The 23,498-nt window shown below is 32.0% G+C and overlaps 1 protein-coding gene across 1 annotated transcript in view; it reads left to right on the forward strand.

Annotated features, from left to right (window-relative positions):
- Positions 1-19,580, forward strand: part of LOC148953232 (uncharacterized) — a 172,159-nt gene extending 152,579 nt beyond the window's left edge. Inside the window, exon 5 of the mRNA XM_089087584.1 lies at positions 19,271-19,580. Coding sequence (XP_088943710.1) covers positions 19,271-19,539 — 269 coding nt within the window. The 3' untranslated portion in view covers positions 19,540-19,580. The remainder of the gene's footprint in view (positions 1-19,270) is intronic.
- Positions 19,581-23,498: the final 3,918 nt, after the last annotated feature.

Raw genomic sequence — 23,498 nt, forward strand, 5'->3', positions numbered from 1 at the left:
TGTTTTTCCAATGACTCCACTGAAATCATTTTTGGAACTGATAGATATTAGAGAGTGAAAAACCTTAAATATGAAGAAAAAATTTTGACCTGAGCAAATGTTAGGAAATAAGAAGTATAGAACATATTTGCAATTTTACGATTCAGTAGGTTTTCCTATCATTTTGATGACAAAGCTCTGGAGTCTTTCTATTTCTGATATGGTGCGAAAATAGAAGTTTTAAAGGTGGTATATTTACATAAATGTTAATTTGGAATGTATTGGGGGGTGTAATGGACCTCTATTTTCCTTTTTTTATTAGTTAACCTCCTGTATGACTTATTTGATTTAATAATGAATCTATGCGTCAAATCGAGAAAAATCACTAGATTTAGGAAAACAACGTAGAGATTCCTTTAAAATTCCAGAATATTTGAAAAAATCACTAAATGAAAAAAAATTCACCTAACAGACGTCAAAAATATCCAGTGTAGTGGGGAAATCCATGAAATGGAAACACTGATTGACATATAACTGATATGTTCCCTGGACTCGCAGGTGAACGGGGAGACCTATAGTTTTCCAAGTGTTTTGGTAAACGGCACGGGTAATTTGCAGAAGTAGCTATGGCTGGCTTATTGGACTAATACTTGTGTGTTATCTTTCGGAGAGGCACGCCTGCCTTGAGTCTCAAGTAGGTTTACCAATTCTTAGAATTGACACATGACCGTTTAGTCACCTGAAATGGCAAGCAAACAAGCGATTTTAATGGGTGGCCTTAGACTTAAGACATTTTTCATATTTATAACTATCATAAAAGTATATATTTTATGTACGTATATAAAGTTGTAAAAATCTTCTTTTCGTAGAATTTCTGTTTTATGGACAAGGGTTTACTCTTTACTTACTGTTCATTAACGTGAATAAGTTCGAAAATGTGAAACCACAGTACAGATTCTTTGGCTTGAATGAAGACAATTCTAATACCGTATATTTATGTCTTGGTAAATTATTAGAACCAATGCATTTGGTTTATTTTTGTTTACCCAAGATGACAATCTTTCTTGTGTTAAACTATAGTTTAACACAATGGGAGTTGGCTAAACCAACTCCCATTATTTCATCTTGTTTCAAATCTAGCATTTCTGAGTCTAGAGGCTCAGAATATTCATTTTCTTCAACACAATCTTTATCATGGTCAGGAGGAGTGTTCAGATTGTTTAAAGCCACATTATTTTCTTCAACACAATCTTTATCATGGTCAGGGGGAGTGCTCAGGTAGTTTAAAGCCTTATTATTTTTTAGTTCTCTGCAAATGTGAGACCGTAGGGAGACCTGTACTTGAAACTTCTTACTACAACCTCTAAAAGGACATGGTACTTCATCTGAATCTTTTATATGGGAGTAGAGGTGGCTAAACAGGAGGTCTCTCCTCACAAACTCTAATTGACAACAACCTATACTGCAGCAAAATCTGATTGCAGTCTCACTAGGCACTAGTGTAATAGCAGCCTTTTCAGTTTCTGAGTGGGAATCTAGATGAGAAGCAAGTTTGTTGTGCCAACTGAAAGCCTGATAGCAGTTGGGTATGGGGCATATGGCACGACGAGAGGCAAACAGACTGGCATGCTGTTTAACATGAAATGTATATTCTCGCAGGCTGTGAAGTTCCAACGAACAAAATGAACAAACTAGGATTTGTCAAGAAGTTCTGCAATTTGATGCCATCAAGATCAGATCTGCAAAGAAGTTTGACAATAGACAAAACTGGAAAAGATGGCTTTAGAAAATGCTAGGTGCGCACCCCCCCCCCTGCTCCAAAGCGAATCACGTCCTTAATTTGTAGCTTAATATTCCTCTCACGCTCTTTTGAGTAGAAACTTAAGCATGAATGAAAAAGTAATAAAGCAAATAGAATAAATGCTTATATTTTTGTAGCAGATCATGGTTTGATAATTTATGTTCATCATGAGTATGACAAAATATTTGAATGCAGATCCAAAATATTGATAACCATACAGAGCATGTTCCATGAATAAAGTGTTTCTGAAAGAAACATAGTTAGTTTATTTGTATATGGTGACTTGTGGCCCAACCTTTTAAACTAAGCTGAATCTCATTCTAAACAAAAATAAAAATAGTCAACAATGTAATGTATTTCAGCCATTTTCTTGGCAGTTAGGCTAAAAGAGAAAGATAGATCAGCTCCCATTAGTACTGTAAAAGCCAAAACACCTTTCACATGTTTCAATTTTGACATACAAATGAAGGTGCAGAAAAAACTTTTAGTGAACAAGAATTTCTGAATTTTGACTCAACTACTAGAATACTTCTAATGCACTAAAGCATGTGAAAACTTTTGCAATTTTGTGGTTTAGTGTGGGATTCAATGTGGAAATTCCAGAATTTTCTAATTTTCTGACTGGAGCTTCCAGAGGAAGTGGCTGATACGTTCAAATGGAGGATTGAATTCTGAATCACATGATTTCTTTAAAGAATAAAAATAAGACACTTCCATTATGTTACACTTCTCTGCGAAGATGAGGCGCCACACGTAAAATATCGGATTCGATTATCAGACAATTTGACATTGGAAGGAGCCGGGACCCAAAGGCCAACGCACCTTTGTATATGACTTTTATCTCGTGCCTCCTCTTGAAGCTAACACAAAACTCAAATGTCACTTAATTTGCTAAATTTATATTAGTACAATTCTACAATTTATTTGAAGTCGGATAAAAATATTATCTAATTACTATTTGACAACATGTATAAAAATGGAAAGAAACATTAAATCTTATTAATAGAATTTTTATGTATATTAATAGTGTATTATTAAAGTGTTTTCTGATAAGAATCCCCTTTCCCTTTTGATTTCACAAATGCCCGCAACTGTACAGAGGGTGGTCACTGGCGTTTACCCCCCCCCCCTAAAATAACCCCCGTTGAATATTATACCCCGCTGGGTATTTTCCGCAGGGGTATTTTCCAGGGAGGGCTAAACGCCTAGAATCACAGAGAGCATTTTTTAATTCTAAAAATGCTACTTTAGATACTTTTGGCTATTTTGGAAAGGAGTTAAGCTAGAACAAAGAAACTTTCAGGGATAGGTCTACAGGCTAAAGTATGTCCCGGGAAAGTATTTTGAAGTACCTACCTCCACTCTTATTGCCTCTAGAGGCTCCTGAAATTTGCCTACATGACAGGTCACATGACCTATTGAAATTTTGTCAAAACAACTTTTAACCTTAAATTTTTTAACCTTAATTGTCTCTGGCCTTAGTTTTGAAAATGCAATTCCTGTTACTTGAGTAGAATTTTAAGCCGTATCAATGTTTTTTTTTATTTAGGAAATATATTTGCATATATTTAAAACCTTATAAATTGGGATTGAGCAAAGTTGTGAAGCTGAAGAGAATTTTGTTGTACTTTATTTAAGCAGAAGATCTATTTAACAAGGTTTCACTTTTATAACAGTAGAAATGACCCTATTGATACTGAATGAACTCCTTATATGGGTATAGAGTCCCTAGGGAGAACACGTGGTTAATCAAAGTGGGTCAATTACCTCTTTTTCCAAGGTCAATTGATTTGTTGTTGTTTGACCACGTGTAATGACATGAGGGGTGATTTACATAATCGCTCGGGGAATTATTGATTCACGAAAGGGGAGAGAATTTCTGAGAACTTGATTTACATAATCGCTATGGGGATTATTGATTTACGAAAAGGGGAATAAAGAAACAAGTATGGCTTCTTTGATCTTAAGTCTGAGGGATAAACGCTCTTTAGGTCAGAGAGAAAAATTAATGTTCTATTTTTAAATAGGGCTTCATTGATCTCTAGTGTCAGGAATTAGAAATGACATCACTTGTTATCTTGGAATTATGCGGGAGTCTAAAGAGATAGAAATTCTATTTTTAAATACGGCTTCACTGATCTTTAAGACGGAGAGATAAATTGATATTCTAACGAAACCTTAATAGTGTAGCTAGGAACATTTATGAGATGAAGAGATTAGCGCGGGAAAGGGTTTCCCAGTAATTTCAAATGTGACAGCGCAGGGATGTCAAAAACAAAGGGAACACGCAGAAATTACGTTTAGGGGTTATTTGGGTGAAAGCATCTTAGACATTATAGGGAATTATTTCGGCAAAACAGTTAGACACATTTTAAAAGATGATTTTAGAAGATGTTTTAGAAGAGCATTTGAGGATGAAACTCTGTGATCGTTATATTACACAAGTTCCATTTGAACAGTGTTGTGAGGTCCTCTACCCAACCCCAAAGGGCCCCGATCCCCATACCACAACCCCAAAGGGCCCCGATCCTCCTACCCCCACCCCGAAGGAACCCCCCGGCCCCAAAGGTCCCCCGGGCTTCCAAAGGACCACCCGGTCCCCCAAGGCCCCCCGGACCCCCAAAGAACCTCCCGGGTCCCCAAAGAGCCCCCTCCCCATTTTTTTAATACTTTTTAATTTGCGCATTTCGAGACAAAAGGACCCCCTCCCCCCGCGTTTGGCTCCCCCTCCCACCATTAGGGGTTTGTCGTGGTTTAACATGTCACAGTTACATTATATTGATTTTTCAAAGCTCATTTTGATTTATTTAGTTGAAATGCGAGAGTTGAAATATTTCAGTAGTGTTTTGTCGTGGTTTACCTTCTCACAGTTATATTCTCTTGATTTTTCAAAGTTAATTTTGGATTTCTCTCGTTGAGATGCAAGAGTTGGAATATTTCAATAGTGTTTTGTCATTGTTTACCTTAACACAGTTACATTCTCTTAATTTTTCAAGGTTTATTTTGAATTTCTTTCGTTGAAATGCAAGAGTTGGAATATTTCAGTAGTGTTTTGTTGTGGTTTACCTTGTCACAGTTACATTTTCTTGATTTTTCAAAGTTCATTTTGAATTTCTTTCGTTGAAATGCAAGAGTTGGAATATTTCAGTAGTGTTTTGTTGTGGTTTACCTTGTCACAGCTACATTTTCTTGATTTTTCAAATTTCATTTAAAATTTCTTTCGTTGAAATGCAAGAGTTGGAATATTTCAGTAGTGTTTTGTTGTGGTTTACCTTGTCACAGTTACATTCTCTTAATTTTTCAAAGTTCATTTTGAATTTCTCTCGTTGAAATGCAAGAGTTGGAATATTTCAGTAGTGTTTTGTTGTGGTTTACCTTGTCACAGTTACATTTTCTTGATTTTTCAAATTTCATTTAGAATTTCTTCATTTAGAAAGTTCGTTCTGAATTTCTTTCATTGATATGCAAGAGTTGGAATGTTTCACTAGTGTTTTGTCATGGTTTACCATCTAACAGTTACATTCTCTTGATTTTTCAAAGTTCATCTTGAATTTCTTTCGTTGAAATGCAAGAGTTGGAATATTTCAGTAGTGTTTTTGTTGCGGTTTACATTATCACAGTTAAATTCTCTTGATTTTTCAAAGTTCATTTTTAATTTCTATCATTGAAATGCAAGAATTGGGGTATTTCAGTAGTGTTTTGTCGTTGTTTACCTTGTCACACTTACATTCTCTTAATTTTTCAAAGTTCATTTTCAATTTCTTTCATTGAAATGCAAGAGTTGGAATATTTCACTAGTGTTTTGTCAAGGTTTACCATGTCACAGTTACATTCTCTTGATTTTTCAAATATCATTTTGGGTTTCTTTCGTTGAAATACAAGAGTTTGAATATTTCAGTAGTGTTTTGATGAGATTTACCTTGTCACAGTTACATTCTCTTAATTTTTCAAAGTTCATTTTTAATTTCTTTCGTTGAAATGCAAGAGTTGGAATATTTCAGTAGTGTGTTATCGTGGTCTACCTTGTCACAGTTACATTGTCTTGATTTTTCAAAGTTCATTTTGAATTTCTTTCATTAAAATGCAAGAGTTGGATTATTTCAGTAGTGTTTTGTCGCGGTTTACCTTGTCACAGTTACATTCTCTTGATTTTTCAAAGTTCATTTTGGATTTATGTCGTTGAAATGCAAGAGTTGGAATATTTCAGTAGTGTTTTGATGTGGTTTACATTGTCACAGTTACATTCTCTTGATTTTTCAAAGTTCATTTTGGTTTTTTCTTTCGTTGAAATGCAAGAGTTGGGATGTTTCAGTAGTGTTTTGTTGTGGTTTACCTTATCACAATTACATTCTCTTAATTTTTAAAGTTCATTTTGGATTTGTTTCGATGAAATGCAAGAGTTGGAATATTTCAGTAGTGTTTTGTCATGGTTTACCTTGTCACAGTTACATTCTCTTAATTTTTCAAAGTTCATTTTGAATTTCTCTCGTTGAAATGCAAGAGTTGGAATATTTCAGTAGTGTTTTTGTTGCGGTTTACATCGTCACAGTTACATTTTCTTGATTTTTCAAACTTCATTTAGAATTTCCTTCGTTGAAATGCAAGAGTTGGAATATATCAGTAGTGTTTTGTTGTTGTTTATCTTGTCATAGTTACATTCTCTTGATTTTTCAAAGTTCATTTCGAATTTCATTTTCCCGGAAGAATAAAAGTCCCAAGACAAAAGAAATTTAAAGTTTACTTCTAAATTTTTCCATAGAAGATAGGAAAAGTTATACTATGATTATGATTATTTTCCTTGAAGATAAAAAGTTTCACTTTAATTTTAAATTTTCTTAAATTCAATTCCGACCTTTCTCAAACAGATGAAAAAATTTAAAGTTCTGTTCCAAATATTTTCCTGGAAGAAGAAAAGCTCTACTTCGATTCTGAATTTTCTCAATGAAAATGAAATAAGTTATTGATCAATTCTATTTCCCCAAAATAATATAAAATTTTCCACTTCAGTTCAGATTTTTCTCGAAGAGATGAAACAATTTGAAATACTGTTCCAAATTTTTCATTGAAGATAGAAAAGTTCAAGTTCTCTTCTGAATTTTACCAAAGAACACAATTCAATTCTAATTTCTCCAGAGAAAATAAAAAGCTTCCACTTCAGTTTTAAGTTCACCAAGACATAAAAATTTAAAGTTCAGTTCCAAATTTTTCCATAGAAGATAGGAAAAGTTATACTATGATTGTGATTATTTTCTATGAAAATAAAAAGTTTCACTTTAATTCTAAATTTTCTTAAATTCAGTTCCGACTTTTCTCAAAGAGATGAAAAAATTATAAGTTCTGTTCCAAATATTTTCCCGGAAGAAGAAAAGTCCCAAGACATAAAAAATTTAAAGTTCACTTCTAAATTTTTCCATAGAAGATAGGAAAAGTTATACTATGATTGTGATTATTTTCCATGAAGATAAAAAGTTTCACTTTAATTTTAAATTTTCTTAAATTCAATTCCAACCTTTCTCCAACAGATGAAAAAATTTAAAGTTCTGTTCCAAATATTTTCCCGGAAGAAGAAAAGTACAACTTCGATTCTGAATTTTCTCAATGAAAACGAAATAAGTTAATGATCAATTCTATTTTCCTAGAATAATATAAAATTTTCAACTTCAATTCAGATTTTTCTCAAAAAGATGAAAAAATTTGAAATACTGTTCCAAATTTTTTCATAGAAGATAGAAAAGTTCAAGTTCTCTTTTGAGTTTTACCAAAGAACACAATTCAATTCTAATTTCTCCAGAGAAAATAAAAGGCTTCCAATTCCGTTTTAAGTTCACCAAGACATAAAAAATTTAAAGTTCACTTCTAAATTTTTCCGTAGAAGATAGGAAAAGTTATACTATGATTGTGATTATTTTCCAGGAAGATAAAAAGTTTCACTTTAATTCTAAATTTTCTTAAATTCAATTCCGTCCTTTCTCAAACAGATGAAAAAATTTAAAGTTCTGTTGCAAATATTTTCCCGGAAGAAGAATAGTACAACTTCGATTCTGAATTTTCTCAATGAAAACGAAATAAGTTATTGATCATTTCTATTTTCCCAAAATAATATAAAAATTTTCCACTTCAGTTCAGATTTTTCTCAGAGATTAAAAAATTTAAAATACTGTTCCAAATTTTTCATTGAAGATAGAAAAGTTCAAGTTCTCTTCTGAATTTTACCAAAGAACACAATTCAATTCTAATTTCTCCAGAGAAAATAAAAAGCTTCCACTTCCGTTTTAAGTTCACCGAGACATAAGAAATTTTAAGTTCACTTCTAAATTTTTCCGTAGAAGATATGAAAAGTTATACTATTATTGTGATTATTCTCCATGAAGATAAAAAGTTAAACTTTAATTCTACAGTTTCTTATATTAAGTTCTGACTTCTCTCAAAGAGATGAAAAAAATTCAAGTTCTGTTCCAAATATTGTCCCGGAAAAACAAAAGTTCAAATTCGATTCTGAATTTTCTCAATAAAAATGAAATAAGTTATTGATCAATTCTATTTTCCCAAAATAATATAGAAGTTTCCACTTCAGTTAGGATTTTTCTCAAAGAGATGAAAAAATTTTAAATACTGTTCCAAATTTTTCATAGAAGATAGAAAAGTTCAAGTTCTCTTCTGAATTTTACCAAAGAACACATTTCAATTCTAATTTCTCCAGAGAAAATAAAAAGCTTCCACAGATTATTTTCCATGAAGATAAAGTTTCACTTTAATTTTAAATTTTCTTAAATTCAATTCCGACCTTTCTCAAAGAGATGAAAAAAATTAAAGTTCTGTTCCAAATATTGTCCCGGAAGAAGAAAAGTTCAACTTCGATTCTGAATTTTCTCAATGAAAATGAAATAAGTTATTGATCAAATCTATTTTCCCAAAATAATATAGAAGTTTCCACTTCAGTTAGGATTTTTCTCAAAGAGATAAAAAATTTTAAATACTGTTCCAAATTTTTCATAGAAGATAGAAAAGTTCAAGTTCTCTTCTGAATTTTACCAAAGAACAGAATTCAATTCTAATTTCTCCAGAGAAAATAAAAAGCTTCCACAGATTATTTTCCATGAAGATAAAGTTTCAATTTAATTCTAAATTTTCTTAAATTCAATTCCTACCTTTCAAAAAGAGATGAAAAAATTTTAAATTTCTGTTCCAAATATTTTCCCGGAAGAACAAAAGTTCAACTTCGATTATGAATTTTCTTAATGAAAATGAAATAAGTTATTAATCAATTCGATTTTCCCAAAATAATATAAAATTTTACACTTCAATTCAGATTTTTCTCAAAGAGATGAAAAAATTTAAAATACTGTTCCAAATTTTTCTTAGAAGATAGAAAAGTTCAAGTTCTCTTCTGAATTTTACCAAAGAACACAATTCAATTCTAATTTCGCCAGATAAAATAAAAAGCTTCCACTTCAGTTTTAAGTTCACCAAGACATAAAACAATTTAAGTTCAGTTCTAAATTTTTCTGCAGAAGATAGGAAAAGTTATACTATGATTGTGATTATTTTCCATGAAGATAAAAAGTTTCACTTTAATTCTAAATTTTCTTAAATTTAGTTCCGACTTTTCAAATAGAGATGAAAAAATTTAAAGTTATGTTCCAAATTTTTCATAGAAGATAGGAAAAGTTATACTTTGATCGTGAATATTCAAGTTCTCTTCTGAATTTTACCATAGAACACAATTCAATTCTAATTTCTCCAGAGAAAATAAAAAGCTTCCACTTCAGTTTTAAGTTCACCAAGACATAAAAAATTTAAAGTTCAGTTCTAAACTTTTCCGCAGAAGATAGAAAAAGTTATACTATGATTGTGATTATTTTCTATGAAGATAAAAAGTTTCACTTTAATTCTAAATTTTCTTAAATTCAGTTCTGACTTTTCTCAAAGAGATGAAAAAATTTTAAGTTCTATTCCAAATATTTTCCCGGAAGAAGAAAAGTTCAACTTCGATTCTGAATTTTCTCAATGAAAATGAAATAAGTTATTGATCAATTCTATTTCCCCAAAATAATATAAAAAGTTTCCACTTCAGTTCAGATTTTTTTTAAGAGCTGAAAAAATTTAAAATACTGTTCCAAATTTTTCATAGAAGATAGAAAAGTTCAAGTTCTCTTCTGAATTTTACCAAAGAACACAATTCAATTCTAATTTCTCCAGAGAAAATAAAAAGCTTCCACTTCAGTTTTAAGTTCACCAAGACATAAGAAATTTAAAGTTCAGTTCTAAATTTTTCCTTAGAAGATAGGAAAAGTTATACTAAGATTGTGATTATTTTCTATGAAGATAAAAAGTTTCACTTTAATTCTAAATTTTCTTAAATTCAGTTCCGACCTTTCTCAAAGAGATGAATAAATTTAAAGTTCTGTTCCAAATACTATCCCGGAAGAAGAAAAGTCCCAATACATAAAAAATTTAAAGTTCACTTCTAAATTTTTCCATAGAAGATAGGAAAAGTTATACTATGATTGTGATTATTTTCCATGAAGATAAAAAGTTTCACTTTAATTTTAAATTTTCTTAAATTCAATTCCGACCTTTCTCAAACAGATGAAAAAATTTAAAGTTCTGTTCCAAATTTTTCATAGAAGATAGGAAAAGTTATACTTTGATCGTGAATATTCAAGTTCTATTCAGAATTTTACCAAAGAACACAATTCATTTCTAATTTCTCCCGAGAAAATAAAAAGCTGCCACTTCAGTTTTAAGTTCACCAAGACATAAAAAAAATTAAAGTTCAGCTCTAAATTTTTCCGTAGAAGATAGGAAAAGTTATACTTTGTTTGTGATTATTTTCCATGAAGATAAAAAGTTTCACTTTAATTCTAAATTTTTTTAAATTCAGTTCTGACTTTTCTCAAAGAGATGAAAAAATTTTAAGTTCTGTTCCAAATTTTTCATAGAAGATAGGAAAAGTTATACTTTGATTGTGAATATTCTTCATGAAGATATGGAGCTCCACTTTAATTCTGAGTTTTCTCGAAAGAGTGAAAAGTACAAGATCTCTTCTGAATTTTCTTAGAGAAGAGAAAAAAAGTTAGCTCAATTCTGAAATTTACCAATGAAAATGAAAAAGCTTCTATTTCAGTTCCTAATTTCTCAAAGATATAAAAAATTTAAAGTTCAATTCTAAATTTTTCCATAGAAGATAGGAATGACTATACTATAACTGTGATTATTTTCCATGAAGATAAAAAGTTTCACTTTATTTCTAATTTTTCTTACATTCAGTTCATTCATCTAACCACCAAAAACAATAGGTTAGGTTAGGTTTAAATAAACATTATTAAATAATTAGAAACATTTCTCTATGTTTAAGTTAGGTTAGGTTAACTTATCATGAGTGCTCATGATACGCTAACCTAACCTAACTTAAACATGGTAAAAAGATTAAATTAGGTTAGGTTAGGCTATATTAAGTTAGGTTAGGTTAAGTTAGGTTAGGTTAGGTTAGCCTACGTACGCACGCGTACGTAGGCTAATCTAACCTAACTTAACCTAACCTAACTTAATCTAGCCTAACCTAACCTAATTTAATCTTTTTACCATGTTTAAGTTAGGTTAGGTTGACTTATCATGAGCGCTCATGATAAGTTAACCTAACCTAACCTAACTTAAACATGGAGAAATGTTTCTAATTATTTATTAATATTTATTTATACCTAACCTAACCGAGCCTATTGTTTTTGGTGGTTAGATGAATGAACTGAATTTAAGAAAAATTAGAAATAAAGTGAAACTTTTTATCTTCATGGAAAATAATCAGTCATAGTATAGTCATTCCTATCTTCTATGGAAAAATTTAGAATTAAACTTTAAATTTTTTATATCTTTGAGAAATTAGGAACTGAAATAGAAGCTTTTTCATTTTCATTGGTAAATTTCAGAATTGAGCTAACTTTTTTTCTCTTCTCTAAGAAAATTCAGAAGAGATCTTGTACTTTTCACTTCTTCGAAAAAACTCAGAATTAAAGTGGAGCTCCATATCTTCATGAAGAATATTCACAATCAAAGTAAAACTTTTCCTATCTTCTATGAAAAATTTGGAACAGAACTTAAAATTTTTTCATCTCTTTGAGAAAAGTCAGAACTGAATTTAAGAAAATTTAGAATTAAAGTGAAACTTTTTATTTTCATGGAAAATAATCACAAACAAAGTATAACATTTCCTATCTTCTACGGAAAAATTTAGAGCTGAACTTTAAATTTTCTTATGTCTTGTTGAACTTAAAACTGAAGTGGAAGCTTTTTATTTTCTCTGGAGAAATTAGAAATGAATTGTGTTCTTTGGTAAAATTCAGAATAGAACATGAATATTCACGATCAAAGTATAACTTTTCCTATCTTCTATGAAAAATTTGGAACAGAACTTTAAATTTTTTCATCTGTTTGAGAAAGGTCGGAATTGAATTTAAGAAAATTTAAAATTAAAGTGGAACTTTTTTTCTTCATGGAAAATAATCACAATCATAGTATAACTTTTCCTATCTTCTATGGAAAAATTTAGAAGTGAACTTTAAATTTTTTATGTATTGGGACTTTTCTTCTTCTGGGATAATATTTGGAACAGAACTTTAAATTTTTTCATCTCTTTGAGAAAGGTTGGAACTGAATTTAAGAAAATTTAGAATTAAAGTGAAACTTTTTGTCTTCATAGAAAATAATCACAATCATAGTATAACTTTTCCTATCTTCTAAGGAAAAATTTAGAACTGAACTTTAAATTTTCTATGTCTTGGTGAACTTAATGCTGAAGTGGAAGTTTTTTATTTTCTCTGGAGAAATTAGAATTGAATTGTGTTCTTTGGTAAAATTCAGAAGTGAACTTGAACTTTTCTATCTTCTATGAAAAATTTGGAACAGTATTTAAAATTTTTTCATCTCTTTGAAAAAAATCTGAACTGAAGTGGAAACTTTTTATATTATTTTGGGGAAATAGAATTGATCAATAACTTATTTCATTTTCATTGATAAAATTTAGAATTGAAGTTGAACTTTTCTTCTTCCGGGAAAATATTTGGAATAGAACTTTAAATTTTTTCATCTCTTTGAGAAAAGTCAGAACTGAATTTAAGAAAATTTAGAATTACAGTGAAACTTTTTATCTTCATGGAAAATAATCACAATCATATTATAACTTTTTCTATCTTCTGCGGAAAAATTTAGAACTGAACTTTAAATTTTTTATGTCTTAAAGAACTTAAAACTGAAGTGGAAGCTTTTTATTTTCTCTGGAGAAATTGGAACTGAATTGTGTTCTTTGGTAAAATTCAGAAGAGAACTTGAACTTTTCTATCTTCTAAGAAAAATTTGGAACAGTATTTCAAATTTTTTCATCGCTTTGAGAAAAATCTGAATTGAAGTGGAAAATTTTATATTATTTTAGGAAAATAGAAATGATCAATAACTTATTTAATTTTAATTGATAAAATTCAGAATCGAAGTTTAACTTTTCTTTTTCCGGGAAAATATTTGGAAAATAACTTTAAATTTTTTAATCTATTTGAGAAAGGTAGGAATTTAATTTAAGAAAATTTAGAATTAAAGTGAAACTTTTTATGTTCATGGAAAATAATCACAATCATAGTATAACTTTTCCTATCTTCTACGGAAAAATTTAGAAGTGAACTTTTTATTTTTCATGTCTTGGTGAACTTAAATCGGAAGTGGAAGCTTTTTATTTTCTCTGGAGAAATTAGAATTGAATTGCGTTCTTTGGTAAAATTCGGAAGAGAACTTGAACTTTTCTATCTTCTATGAAAAATTTGGAACAGTATTTTAAATTTTTTCATCTCTTTGAGAAAAATCTGAACTGAAGTGGAAAATTGTTATATTATTTTGGGAAAATAGAATTGATCAATAACTTATTTCGTTTTCATTGAGAAAATTCAGAATCGAAGTTGTACTTTTCTTCTTCCGGGAAAATATTTGGAACAGAACTTTAAATTTTTTCATCTCTTTGAGAAAGGTTAGAATGGTATTTAATAAAATTTAGAATTAATGTGACACCTTTTGTCTTCATGGAAAATAATCACAATCATAGTATAACTTTTCATATCTTCTACGGACAAATTTAGAAGTGAACTTTAAATTTTTTAAGACTTTAGACTGTTCTTCTCCCGGCAAAATATTTGGAACAGAACTTAAAATTTGTTCATCTCTTTGAGAAAAGTTGGAACTGAATTTAAGAAAATTTAGAATTAAAGTGAAACTTTTTATCTTCATAGAAAATAATCACAATCATAGTATAACTTTTCATATCTTCTATGGAAAAATTTAGAACTGAACTTTAAATTTTTATGTCTTGGTGAACTTAAAACTGATGAGGAAGCTTTTTATTTTCTCTGGAGAAATTAGAATTGAATTGTGTTCTTTGGTAAAATTCAGAAAAGAACTTGAACTTTTCTATCTTCAATGAAAAATTTCGAACAGTATTTCAAATTGTTTCATCTCTTCGAGAAAAATCTAAACTGAAGTGGAAAATTTTATATTATTCTAGGAAAATAGAATTGATCAAAAACTTATTTCATTTTCATTGAGAAAATTCAGAATCGAAGTTGAACTTTTCTTCTTCCAGGAAAATATTTGGAACAGAACTTTAAATTTTTTCATCTGTTTGAGAAAGGTCGGAATTGAATTTAAGAAAATTTAAAATTAAAGTGAAACTTTTTATCTTCATGGAAAATAATCATAATCATAGTATAACTTTTCCTATCTTCTTTGGAAAAATTGAGAAGTGAACTTGAAATTTTTTATGCCTTGGGACTTTTCTTCTTCCGAAAAAATATTTGGAAGAGAACTTAAAATTTTTTCATCTCTTTGAAAAAAGTCGGAACTGAATTTAAGAAAATTTAGAATTGAAGTGAAACTTTCTATCTTAATAGAAAATAATCACAATTATAGTATAACTTTTCATATCTTATATGGACAAATTTAGAACTGAACTTTAAATTTTTATGTCTTGGTGAACTTAAAACTGAAGAGGAAGCTTTTTATTTTCTCTGGAGAAATTAGAATTGAATTGTGTTCTTTGGTAAAATTCAGAAGAGAACTTGAACTTTTCTATCTTCTATGAAAAATTTGGAAGAGCATTTTAAATTTTTTCATCTCTTTGAGAAAATCTGAACTGAAGTGGAAACTTTATATATTATTTTTGGAAAATAGAATTGATCAATAACTTATTTCATTTTCATTGAGAAAATTCAAAATCGAAGTAGAGCTTTTCTTCTTCCAGGAAAATATTTGGAACAGAACTTTAAATTTTTTCCTCTGTTTGAGAAAGCTCGGAATCGAATTTAAGAAAATTTAAAATTAAAGTGAAACTTTTTATCTTCAAGGAAAATAATCATAATCATAGTATAACTTTTCCTATCTTCTATGGAAAAAATTCGAAGTGAACTTTAAATTTTTTATGTCTTGGGACTTTTCTTCTTCCGGGAAAATGAAATTCGAAATGAACTTTGAAAAATCAAGAGAATGTAACTGTGACAAGGTAAACCACAACAAAACACTACTGATATATTCCAGCTCTTTCATTTCAACGAAAGAAATTCTAAATGAAATTTGAAAAATCAAGAAAATGTAACTGTGACAAGATAAACCACAACAAAACACTGATAAAATATTCCAACTCTTGCATTTCAACGAGAGAAATTCAAAATGAACTTTGAAAAATTAAGAGAATGTAACTGTGACAAGGTAAACCATGACAAAACACTACTGAAATATTCCAACTCTTGCATTTCATCGAAACAAATCCAAAATGAACTTTGAAAAATTAAGAGAATGTAATTGTGACAAGGTAAACCACAACAAAACACTACTGAAATATCCCAACTCTTGCATTTCAACGAAAGAAAAAACCAAAATGAACATTGAAAAATCAAGAGAATGTATCTGTGACAATGTAAACCACATCAAAACACTACTGAAATATTCCAACTCTTGCATTTAAACGAAAGAAATAAAAAATGAACTTTGAAAAATAAAAACAGTGTAACTGTGACTAGGTAAACTACGAAAAAACAATACTGAAATAATCCAACTCTTGCATTTTAATGAAAGAAATTCAAAATGAACTTTGAAAAATCAAGACAATGTAACTGTGACAAGGTAAACCACGAGAACACACTACTGAAATATTTAAACTCTTGCATTTCAACGAAATAAATTAAAAATGAGCTTTGAAAAATTAAGAATATGTAACTGTGACAAGGTAAATCACCTCAAAACGCTACTAAAATATACCAACTCTCGCATTTCAACAAAAGAAAACCAAAATGATCTTTGAAAAATCAAGAGAGTGTAACTTTGACATGGTAAACCTAGACAAAACACTAGTGAAATATTCCAACTCTTGCATTTCAATGATAGAAATTGAAAATGGACTTTGAAAAAATAAGAGAATGTAACTGTGACAAGGTAAACCACGACAAAACAATATTGAAATATTCCAACTCTTGCATTTCATCGAAAAAAATTCAAAATGAACTTTTAAAATTTAAGAGAATTTAACTGTGACAAGGTAAACCGCAACAAAACACCAGAGAAATATTCCAACTCATTCATTTCAACAAAAAGAAATTAAAGATGAACTTTAAAAAATCAACAAAATATAGACGGTGACAGGGTAAACCATGACAAACACTACTGAAATATTCCAACTCTTGCATTTCAATGAAAGAAATTCAGAATGAACTTTGAAAAATCAACAGAGTGTAGCTGTGACAAGGTAAACCACAACAAAACACTACTGAAATATTCCACCTCTTGCATTTCAATGAATGAAATTCCAAATGAAATTTGAAAAATAAAGAAAATGTAACTTTTACAAGCTAAACCGCAAAAAAACACTACTGAAAGATTAAAAAACATGAATTAAATATAAAGAAATTAAAAATGGACCTTGAAAAATTAAGAGAATGTAACTGTGTTAAGGTAAACTATGACAAAACACTACTGAAATATTCCAACTCTTGCATTTCAATGAAAGAAATCCAAAATGAACTTTGAAAAATCAAGAGAATATAACTGTGACATGTTAAACCACGACATAACACTACTGAAATAATCCAACTCTTGCATTTCAAAGAAAGAAATTCAAAATGAACTTTGAAAAATCAAGAGAATGTAACTGTGATAAGGTAAACCACGACAAAACACTACTGAAATATTTCAACTCTCGCATTTCAACGAAAGAAATCCAAATGAGCTTTGAAAAATCAAGAGAATGTAACTGTGACATGGTAAACCACGACAAAACACTAATAGTGGGAGGGGGAGGCAAAAGTTGGGGGATGGGGTCCTTTTGTCCCAAAATGCGCAAATTAAAAAGTATTAAAAAAATGGGGAGGGGGCTCTTTGGGGACCCGGGAGGGCCTTTGGGGGTCCGGGGGGTCCTTGGGGGCCGGGTGGTCCTTTGGGAGCCCGGGGGACGTTTGGGGCGGGGGGGTTCCTGGGGGGTGGGGGTTGGGGGATCGGGGCCCTTTGGGGTTGGGGTATGGGGATCGGGGCCCTTTGGGGTTGGGGTAGAGGACCTCACAACACTGTTCAAATGGAACTTGTGTATTAAAACGACCACAGAGTTTCACCCTCAAATCCTCTTCTAAAACATCTTCTTAAATCATCTTTTAAAATGTCTCTAACTGTTTCGCCGAAATAATTCCCTAAAATGTCTAAAAGGGTTTCGCCCAAATAATCCCTAAACGTAATTTCTGCATGTTCCTTTTGTTTTTGACATCCCCGCGCTGTCACATTTGAAATTACTGGGAAACCCTTTCCCGCGCTAATCTCTTCATCTCATAAATGTTCCTAGCTACACTATTAAGGTTTCGTTAGAATATCAATTTATCTCTCCGTCTTAAAGATCAGTGAAGCCGTATTTAAAAATAGAATTTCTATCTCTTTAGACTCCCGCATAATTCCAAGATAGCAAGTGATGTCATTTCTAATTCCTGTCACTAAAGATAGGTGAAGCCCTATTTAAAAATAGAACATTAATTTTAGTTTCTGACCTAAAGAGCGTTTATCCCTCAGACCTAAGATCAAAGAAGCCATACTTGTTTCTTTATTCCCCTTTTTGTAAATCAATAATCCCCTTAGCAATTATGTAAATCAAGTTATCAGAAATTCTCTCCCCTTTCGTGAATCAATAATTCCCCGAGCGATTATGTAAATCACCCCTCATGTCATTACACGTGGCCAAACAACAACAAATCAATTGACCTTGGAAAAAGAGGTCATTGACCCACTTTGATTAACCACGTGTTCTCCCTAGGGATTCTATGCCCATATAAGGAGTTTGTTCAGTATCAATAGGGTCATTTCTACTTATAACACACAGATTTTTAAAGGTCAACAAAGGTTAGGACCCTCTAGAGGGAGGAGTGGAGGTAAATTCTTCAAAACACATTCCCAGTACATACTTTAGCCTATAGACGCATCCCTGAAACTTTCATTTTCCTAACCTAACCTCTTTCGAAGATAGCCAAAAGTAGCTAAAGTAGAATTTTACCATTCTATCTGCAAAGTTCATAAGGCTTATATAAAACTAAAAAAAAAACATCAAAAGAATTTACCTTTCAGAAATAAGTCCACAACAACAAGTGAAAGGTCTTCGTTTGTGTAGCTTTTAATCCCAATAGATCAAAACCCGGACGACCTACTTTCACGATATTTTTGCATCGGTCATGCCCCGCGGTATGACCCATTTTCGCAAGAGTTGATTGTCATTAGCTCCTCCCAGTACACTGAACGAGTTTAAAAATATATTCGAGGAATGTAAAAACACGGCAGAAGTACCTATACACTAAAAAAGTGTATTTTCACGCTAATCCAACAACTAGAAAGTACGCTGATCAAACGTGAAATAATGGTGTCAACGTGGAAGTACGTTTTTTTTTACCGTGTAGTATAATCAGGCACGTAAACAAAGTTTAGTTTTGGGGATGGCGACATCTATACCGAGAGCAGTAGCTTGAAATAAAAGACTAAATCCAGGTCAGTTTCAAGGAAAATATTTGAAATTTTGGAACGAAAATCAGATGTGTTGATATTATTTTGGGCATTCCTTCTCCCTTACCATTTGAATGACCGTAATACTTCTGATTTTTAATCTACTTTTTATAATATTTTGAAAAACCTGCAAAACTCGTAAATTCCAAAAGGACTTTCAGCTAAGCGTAAGATCTATTATAACAAGTAAGAAAATTTTTAGGAGCTGCTCTATGCTTTGAGTATTTCTTATGTTTAAGGCTTGAGTTTTGTTCTATTCCTGTGTTACAAAACTGTACTTTGCTTCTATTTTTAATAAAAACAACGTCATCCTTCTGTAAAACAAGAAAAAAAGAAGAGTGAGTGAAAAAATGAGTAAAAGGAGAAAATCGTTGTTTTGCATATTTGTTGGACATTAAACCTTATTTTGGTTTTAAATTAACTAAACCACCATTTTAGATTGTGGTCACTGGCACACTTCTTACTGTGCATTGTACCTGCGTCTTGCCCAGCCAACCCAGTTTTGCAACTGCAATGACTTCCCAAGTATTCCTGGTAGAGAGACGCACACGAGTCCGTCAATACCCGTCACAGTTTACCCCCCAACCAGCACAAAAATCGTCACAATTGAAAAGACTCCTTTAGGTTTTATCCCAGAAAAAGAACAGTTTCCTGATTATCAAGTATATGCCGAAAAAGAAGCTGACAAAGAATTTGAAATATACTAATTTATTTTGTAGCTTAGAAATGAAGAAAAAATTAGTTTGTAGTTGTGTTATTTTATTGTAAAGTTTACATAGGCATTAGTCATGATAAGATACTGTCAGTCTTTTTCATATAAGAAGCTTGAAAACTCCTTTTAAATAACTTTGAAAATAATTTCTAAAAATAACGATTACTGAATGGGATGCTGTCTCGTGTAAATTAATTGTAAAAGAAAGACCCTTGTGAAGTATTCCTGCGTATAAGTTTCTTGGCGAAGAAAGCTAACAAAATAAAAGGTGTGACAAGTCTACAAAGAAAGATCATAATAGAGATAAATTAAACCTCCAACTAAAGAAAATGAGACGCTTTGAAGCTAACCTTGACCGAGCAGACAAAACCTAAGACACTCTTTTGTTTAGTCTCCTCCCTCAGGACGTGGATAGTTAAAATTGAATGTTTATTGGAAAACAATATCAGACAAATAAAAATTACCTTTTATTTGTGAATAAACTAAAATAAACCCAGAAAGATAAAACTTTCTTATGAGCAAAAAGAAAAAACTAGAAATAGCGCTTAAAACATAAAAACTCGTTAGACCTTTATCAAAATCATGTGTGACGTTGCCCGAATGTCCATAATGTTGAAAACTTTAAAAAAGTTCTATTACCTATATAACAATCAGACCAACTAGGAAAAAGAAAATAGCAGTACCGTCATATCGCAATCATTAATAATATTGTAAAACTTGCTTCAGATTGTAGTTAAAAAACAAGGAAGCAATTAAATACAAGTTTGGAGAAAATGTTGAGCCAAAAAAACAAATTATCCATCATTTTATTTTGCACCTGTGAATGGATAATGTCCACTTAGTCAAATCGTACGCTTCGTTACTTGATTTCTTTTATTGGCCTGAGAATGTTTCAACTCTAAATATGATTTGAAGCTCTTCTTATCATAACTTTGTGGTTTCCGCCACTTTGTTGCCTATCTTCTTCAAAATTAGTGACTAATGGCACTAACTGCACCAACAATATTACACAACAGATTTTTAGCTTTGAATGGGTCAGGTTTTGACATAGTGTTCTTTTTCTTAGTTAAACGTGAAGAAATTAAAAGAAATCAGGTAATTTTTCAAAAAACCAAGAACTTCAACGACACCTGCTGACACTAAAGAGGCGGTAAATGCAAGTCCTTGTTCTTGTACATCTTTTCCAACAAGCGCAACAAAACAAGATCCCCCGAGAAACGAAATAGAAGCAACAGAAGAACAAGAAAAATGTCTCCATCCTCAGAGCAAATAGCTGATTTAGGTGCTGTATCAGAAGTAGGTAAGCTTGATTCATCAGAAACTTCTGATAACAAAATGTAGCAAATTGGATACTCTGCAATCTGGACCCTTCCAGCCAGTAGTAACCAAGGTACTATTTTGCGTACTGCCCTAGCAATTTCTATGTTATTTGCGTACTGTCATAGGACTATGCGATTTGCGTACTGCCCTAGCAATTTCTTTGTTATTTGCGTACTGCCATAGGACTATGCTATTTGCGTACTGCCCTAGCAATTTCTATGTTATTTGCGTACTGCCATAGGACCATGCTATTTGCTTGCCTGTATAGCAATTTCAACGTTATTCTATAGAAGCTTTGCATAACATGTTATGAAGGACAAGTTTTTTTTTACATAATTTACGTGGATTTTTTCTAAACAGGTATTGCCTATAACTTGTAGTTCAAATATTTTTTGATAACTTGATAGGTGATTTGAATAAAAGGAATTCAAATATTTTGTCTATGACATAGAAGCTAACTCAATTTGCGAAAAAGGTATTCCATTTACACAACTCTGATCTGATTGAATTGTCACCGACAATGAGATGTAATCACTGCTAAGCCTTTTGTTATTGCAAAAGGGTTACCAAATTGGTAATTAAGATGGGCTTTGTCTAATTCTAGCCGGAAACTCAGAATTGATAGGAGGCAAGATAAAAAAAGGGGTAATTAGTGATTGGATAACTTTTTAACGTGAAATCTCTGAATAAAATATTTTGGAGAAATTATTTAAAGGGTATAGTTTATTTATTCTAAAGATAATGAAGTATACCTTTCCAGAGCATGTAGAGCATTTGGCGATGGAGAAATAGGGTTAAAGTGATTAGCAGTTACGAGCGAGGATTCCCCTCTGGTCACTGAATTGCCTTATTTTCCTAGGTACCTTTCCAGAGCATGTACTTGCCGATAGAGAACAAGGGTTAAAGTGATTAGCAGTTAAGGTAACCTCAATGGCATTTCAACAGTGTTGTCAGTTTAAAATAGAGTCTAATTTTATAGCATACTAGAAAGTAGATACTAAGAGAGATGTAGATGGTAAGAAAAGAATTTTAATAATGGATAGCTCTACCTCTCCGACATGTTCTGTATAAAACGCAAGTGGTGCTTGAACAGTGTTGTCAATTTAAAATAGTTTAACGTTATGCTATACAAAGAAGTTGATACTAAGAGGGATGTAGATGGCAAGACAACTGTGTTTATCTCTTTGGGATGTTTATGTCTCCTTGGGCTGTTTGTGTTTTTTATTGGGCTGTGTGTGTCTCTTTGGGCTGTGTGTCTCTTTGGGGTGTTTGAGTCTTTTTGATCTGTTTATGTTTCTTTGGGCTGTTTGAGTCTTTTTGGTCTGTGTTTGTCTCTTTGGGGTGTTTGTGTCTCTTTGGGGTGTTTGTGTTTATTTGGGCTATGTGTGTCTCTTTGGGCTGTTTGTGTCATTTTGATCTTTGTATCTTTCTTTTGGATGTTTGTGTCTCTTAGGGGGCCGTGTGTGTCTCTTTGGGGCGTTTGAATCTTTTGGTCTGTATGTGTCTGTATGGGCGTTTTTTTTCTCTTTGGACTGTGTGTGTGTCTCTTTGGGCTTTGTGTGTCTCTTCGGGCTGTGTGTGTCTCTTTAGCCTGTGTTTGTGTCTCTTTGGGATGTGTGTGTCTCTTTAGGCTGTGTGTCTCTTTGGGCAGTTTGAATCTTTTTGGTCTGTGTGTGTCTCGTTTGGCTTTTTGTGTTTTTTTGGGCTTTGTGTGTCCCTGTTGGATGTGTGCGTCTCTTTGGGCCGTGTGCATCTCTTTGAGCTGTATGTGTCTCTTGGGCTGTTTGAGTCATTTTGGTCTGTGTGTGTTTCTTTTGCCTGTTTGTTTCTCTTAGAGGCTATGTGTGTCTCTTTGGCTAATGTGTGTCTCTTTGGGGTGTTTGAATCTTTTTGGTATGTATGTGTCTGTATAGGCGTTTTTTGTCTCTTTGGGCTGTGTGCGTTTGTCTCTTTAGGCTGTGTGTGTCTCTTTGGACTGTGTGTATGTCTCTTTAACCTGTGTTTGTCTCTTTGCGCTGTGTGTGTGTCTCTTTAGGCTGTGTGTCTCTTTGCGGAGTTTGAATCTTTATGGTCTGTGTGTGTCTCTTTTGGCTGTTTGTCTCGTTTTGGGCTTTGTGTCTCTCTGTTGGATGTGTGAATCTCTTTGGGCTGTGTACGTCTCTTTGAGCTGTATGTGTCTCTTTGGGCTATGGGTGTCTCTATGTGATGTGTGTCTCTTTATGCTGTGTGTGTCTCGTTGGACTGTGTGTCTTTTTGGGGTGTCTGAGTCTTTTTGGTCTGTATGTGTCTCTTTGGGCTGTTTGAGTCTTTTAGGTCTGTGTTTGTCTCTTTGGGTTGTGTTTCTCTTTGGGCTGTCTGTTTCTCTTTGGGCTGTTTGTGTCTCTTGGGGCTGTGTGTGTCTCTTTGGGCTGTGTGTCTCTTTGGGCTGTTTGAGTCTTTTTGGTCTATTTGTGTGTCTCTTTGGGCTGTTTGAGTCTTTTAGATGTGTGTTTGTCTCTTTGGGTTGTGTTTCTCTTTGGGCTGTCTGTGTCTCTTTGTGCTGTTTGTGTTTCTTGGGGCTGTTTGAGTCTTTTTGGTCTGTGTTTGTCTCTTTGGGCTGTTTGTGTCTCTTTGGACTATGTGTGTTTCTTTGGG

This window comes from Artemia sp. Qi Xiang Cuo, chromosome 4, assembly GCF_049724085.1.
Source record: "Artemia sp. Qi Xiang Cuo chromosome 4, ASM4972408v1, whole genome shotgun sequence".
Lineage (NCBI taxonomy): Eukaryota > Metazoa > Arthropoda > Branchiopoda > Anostraca > Artemiidae > Artemia > Artemia sp. Qi Xiang Cuo.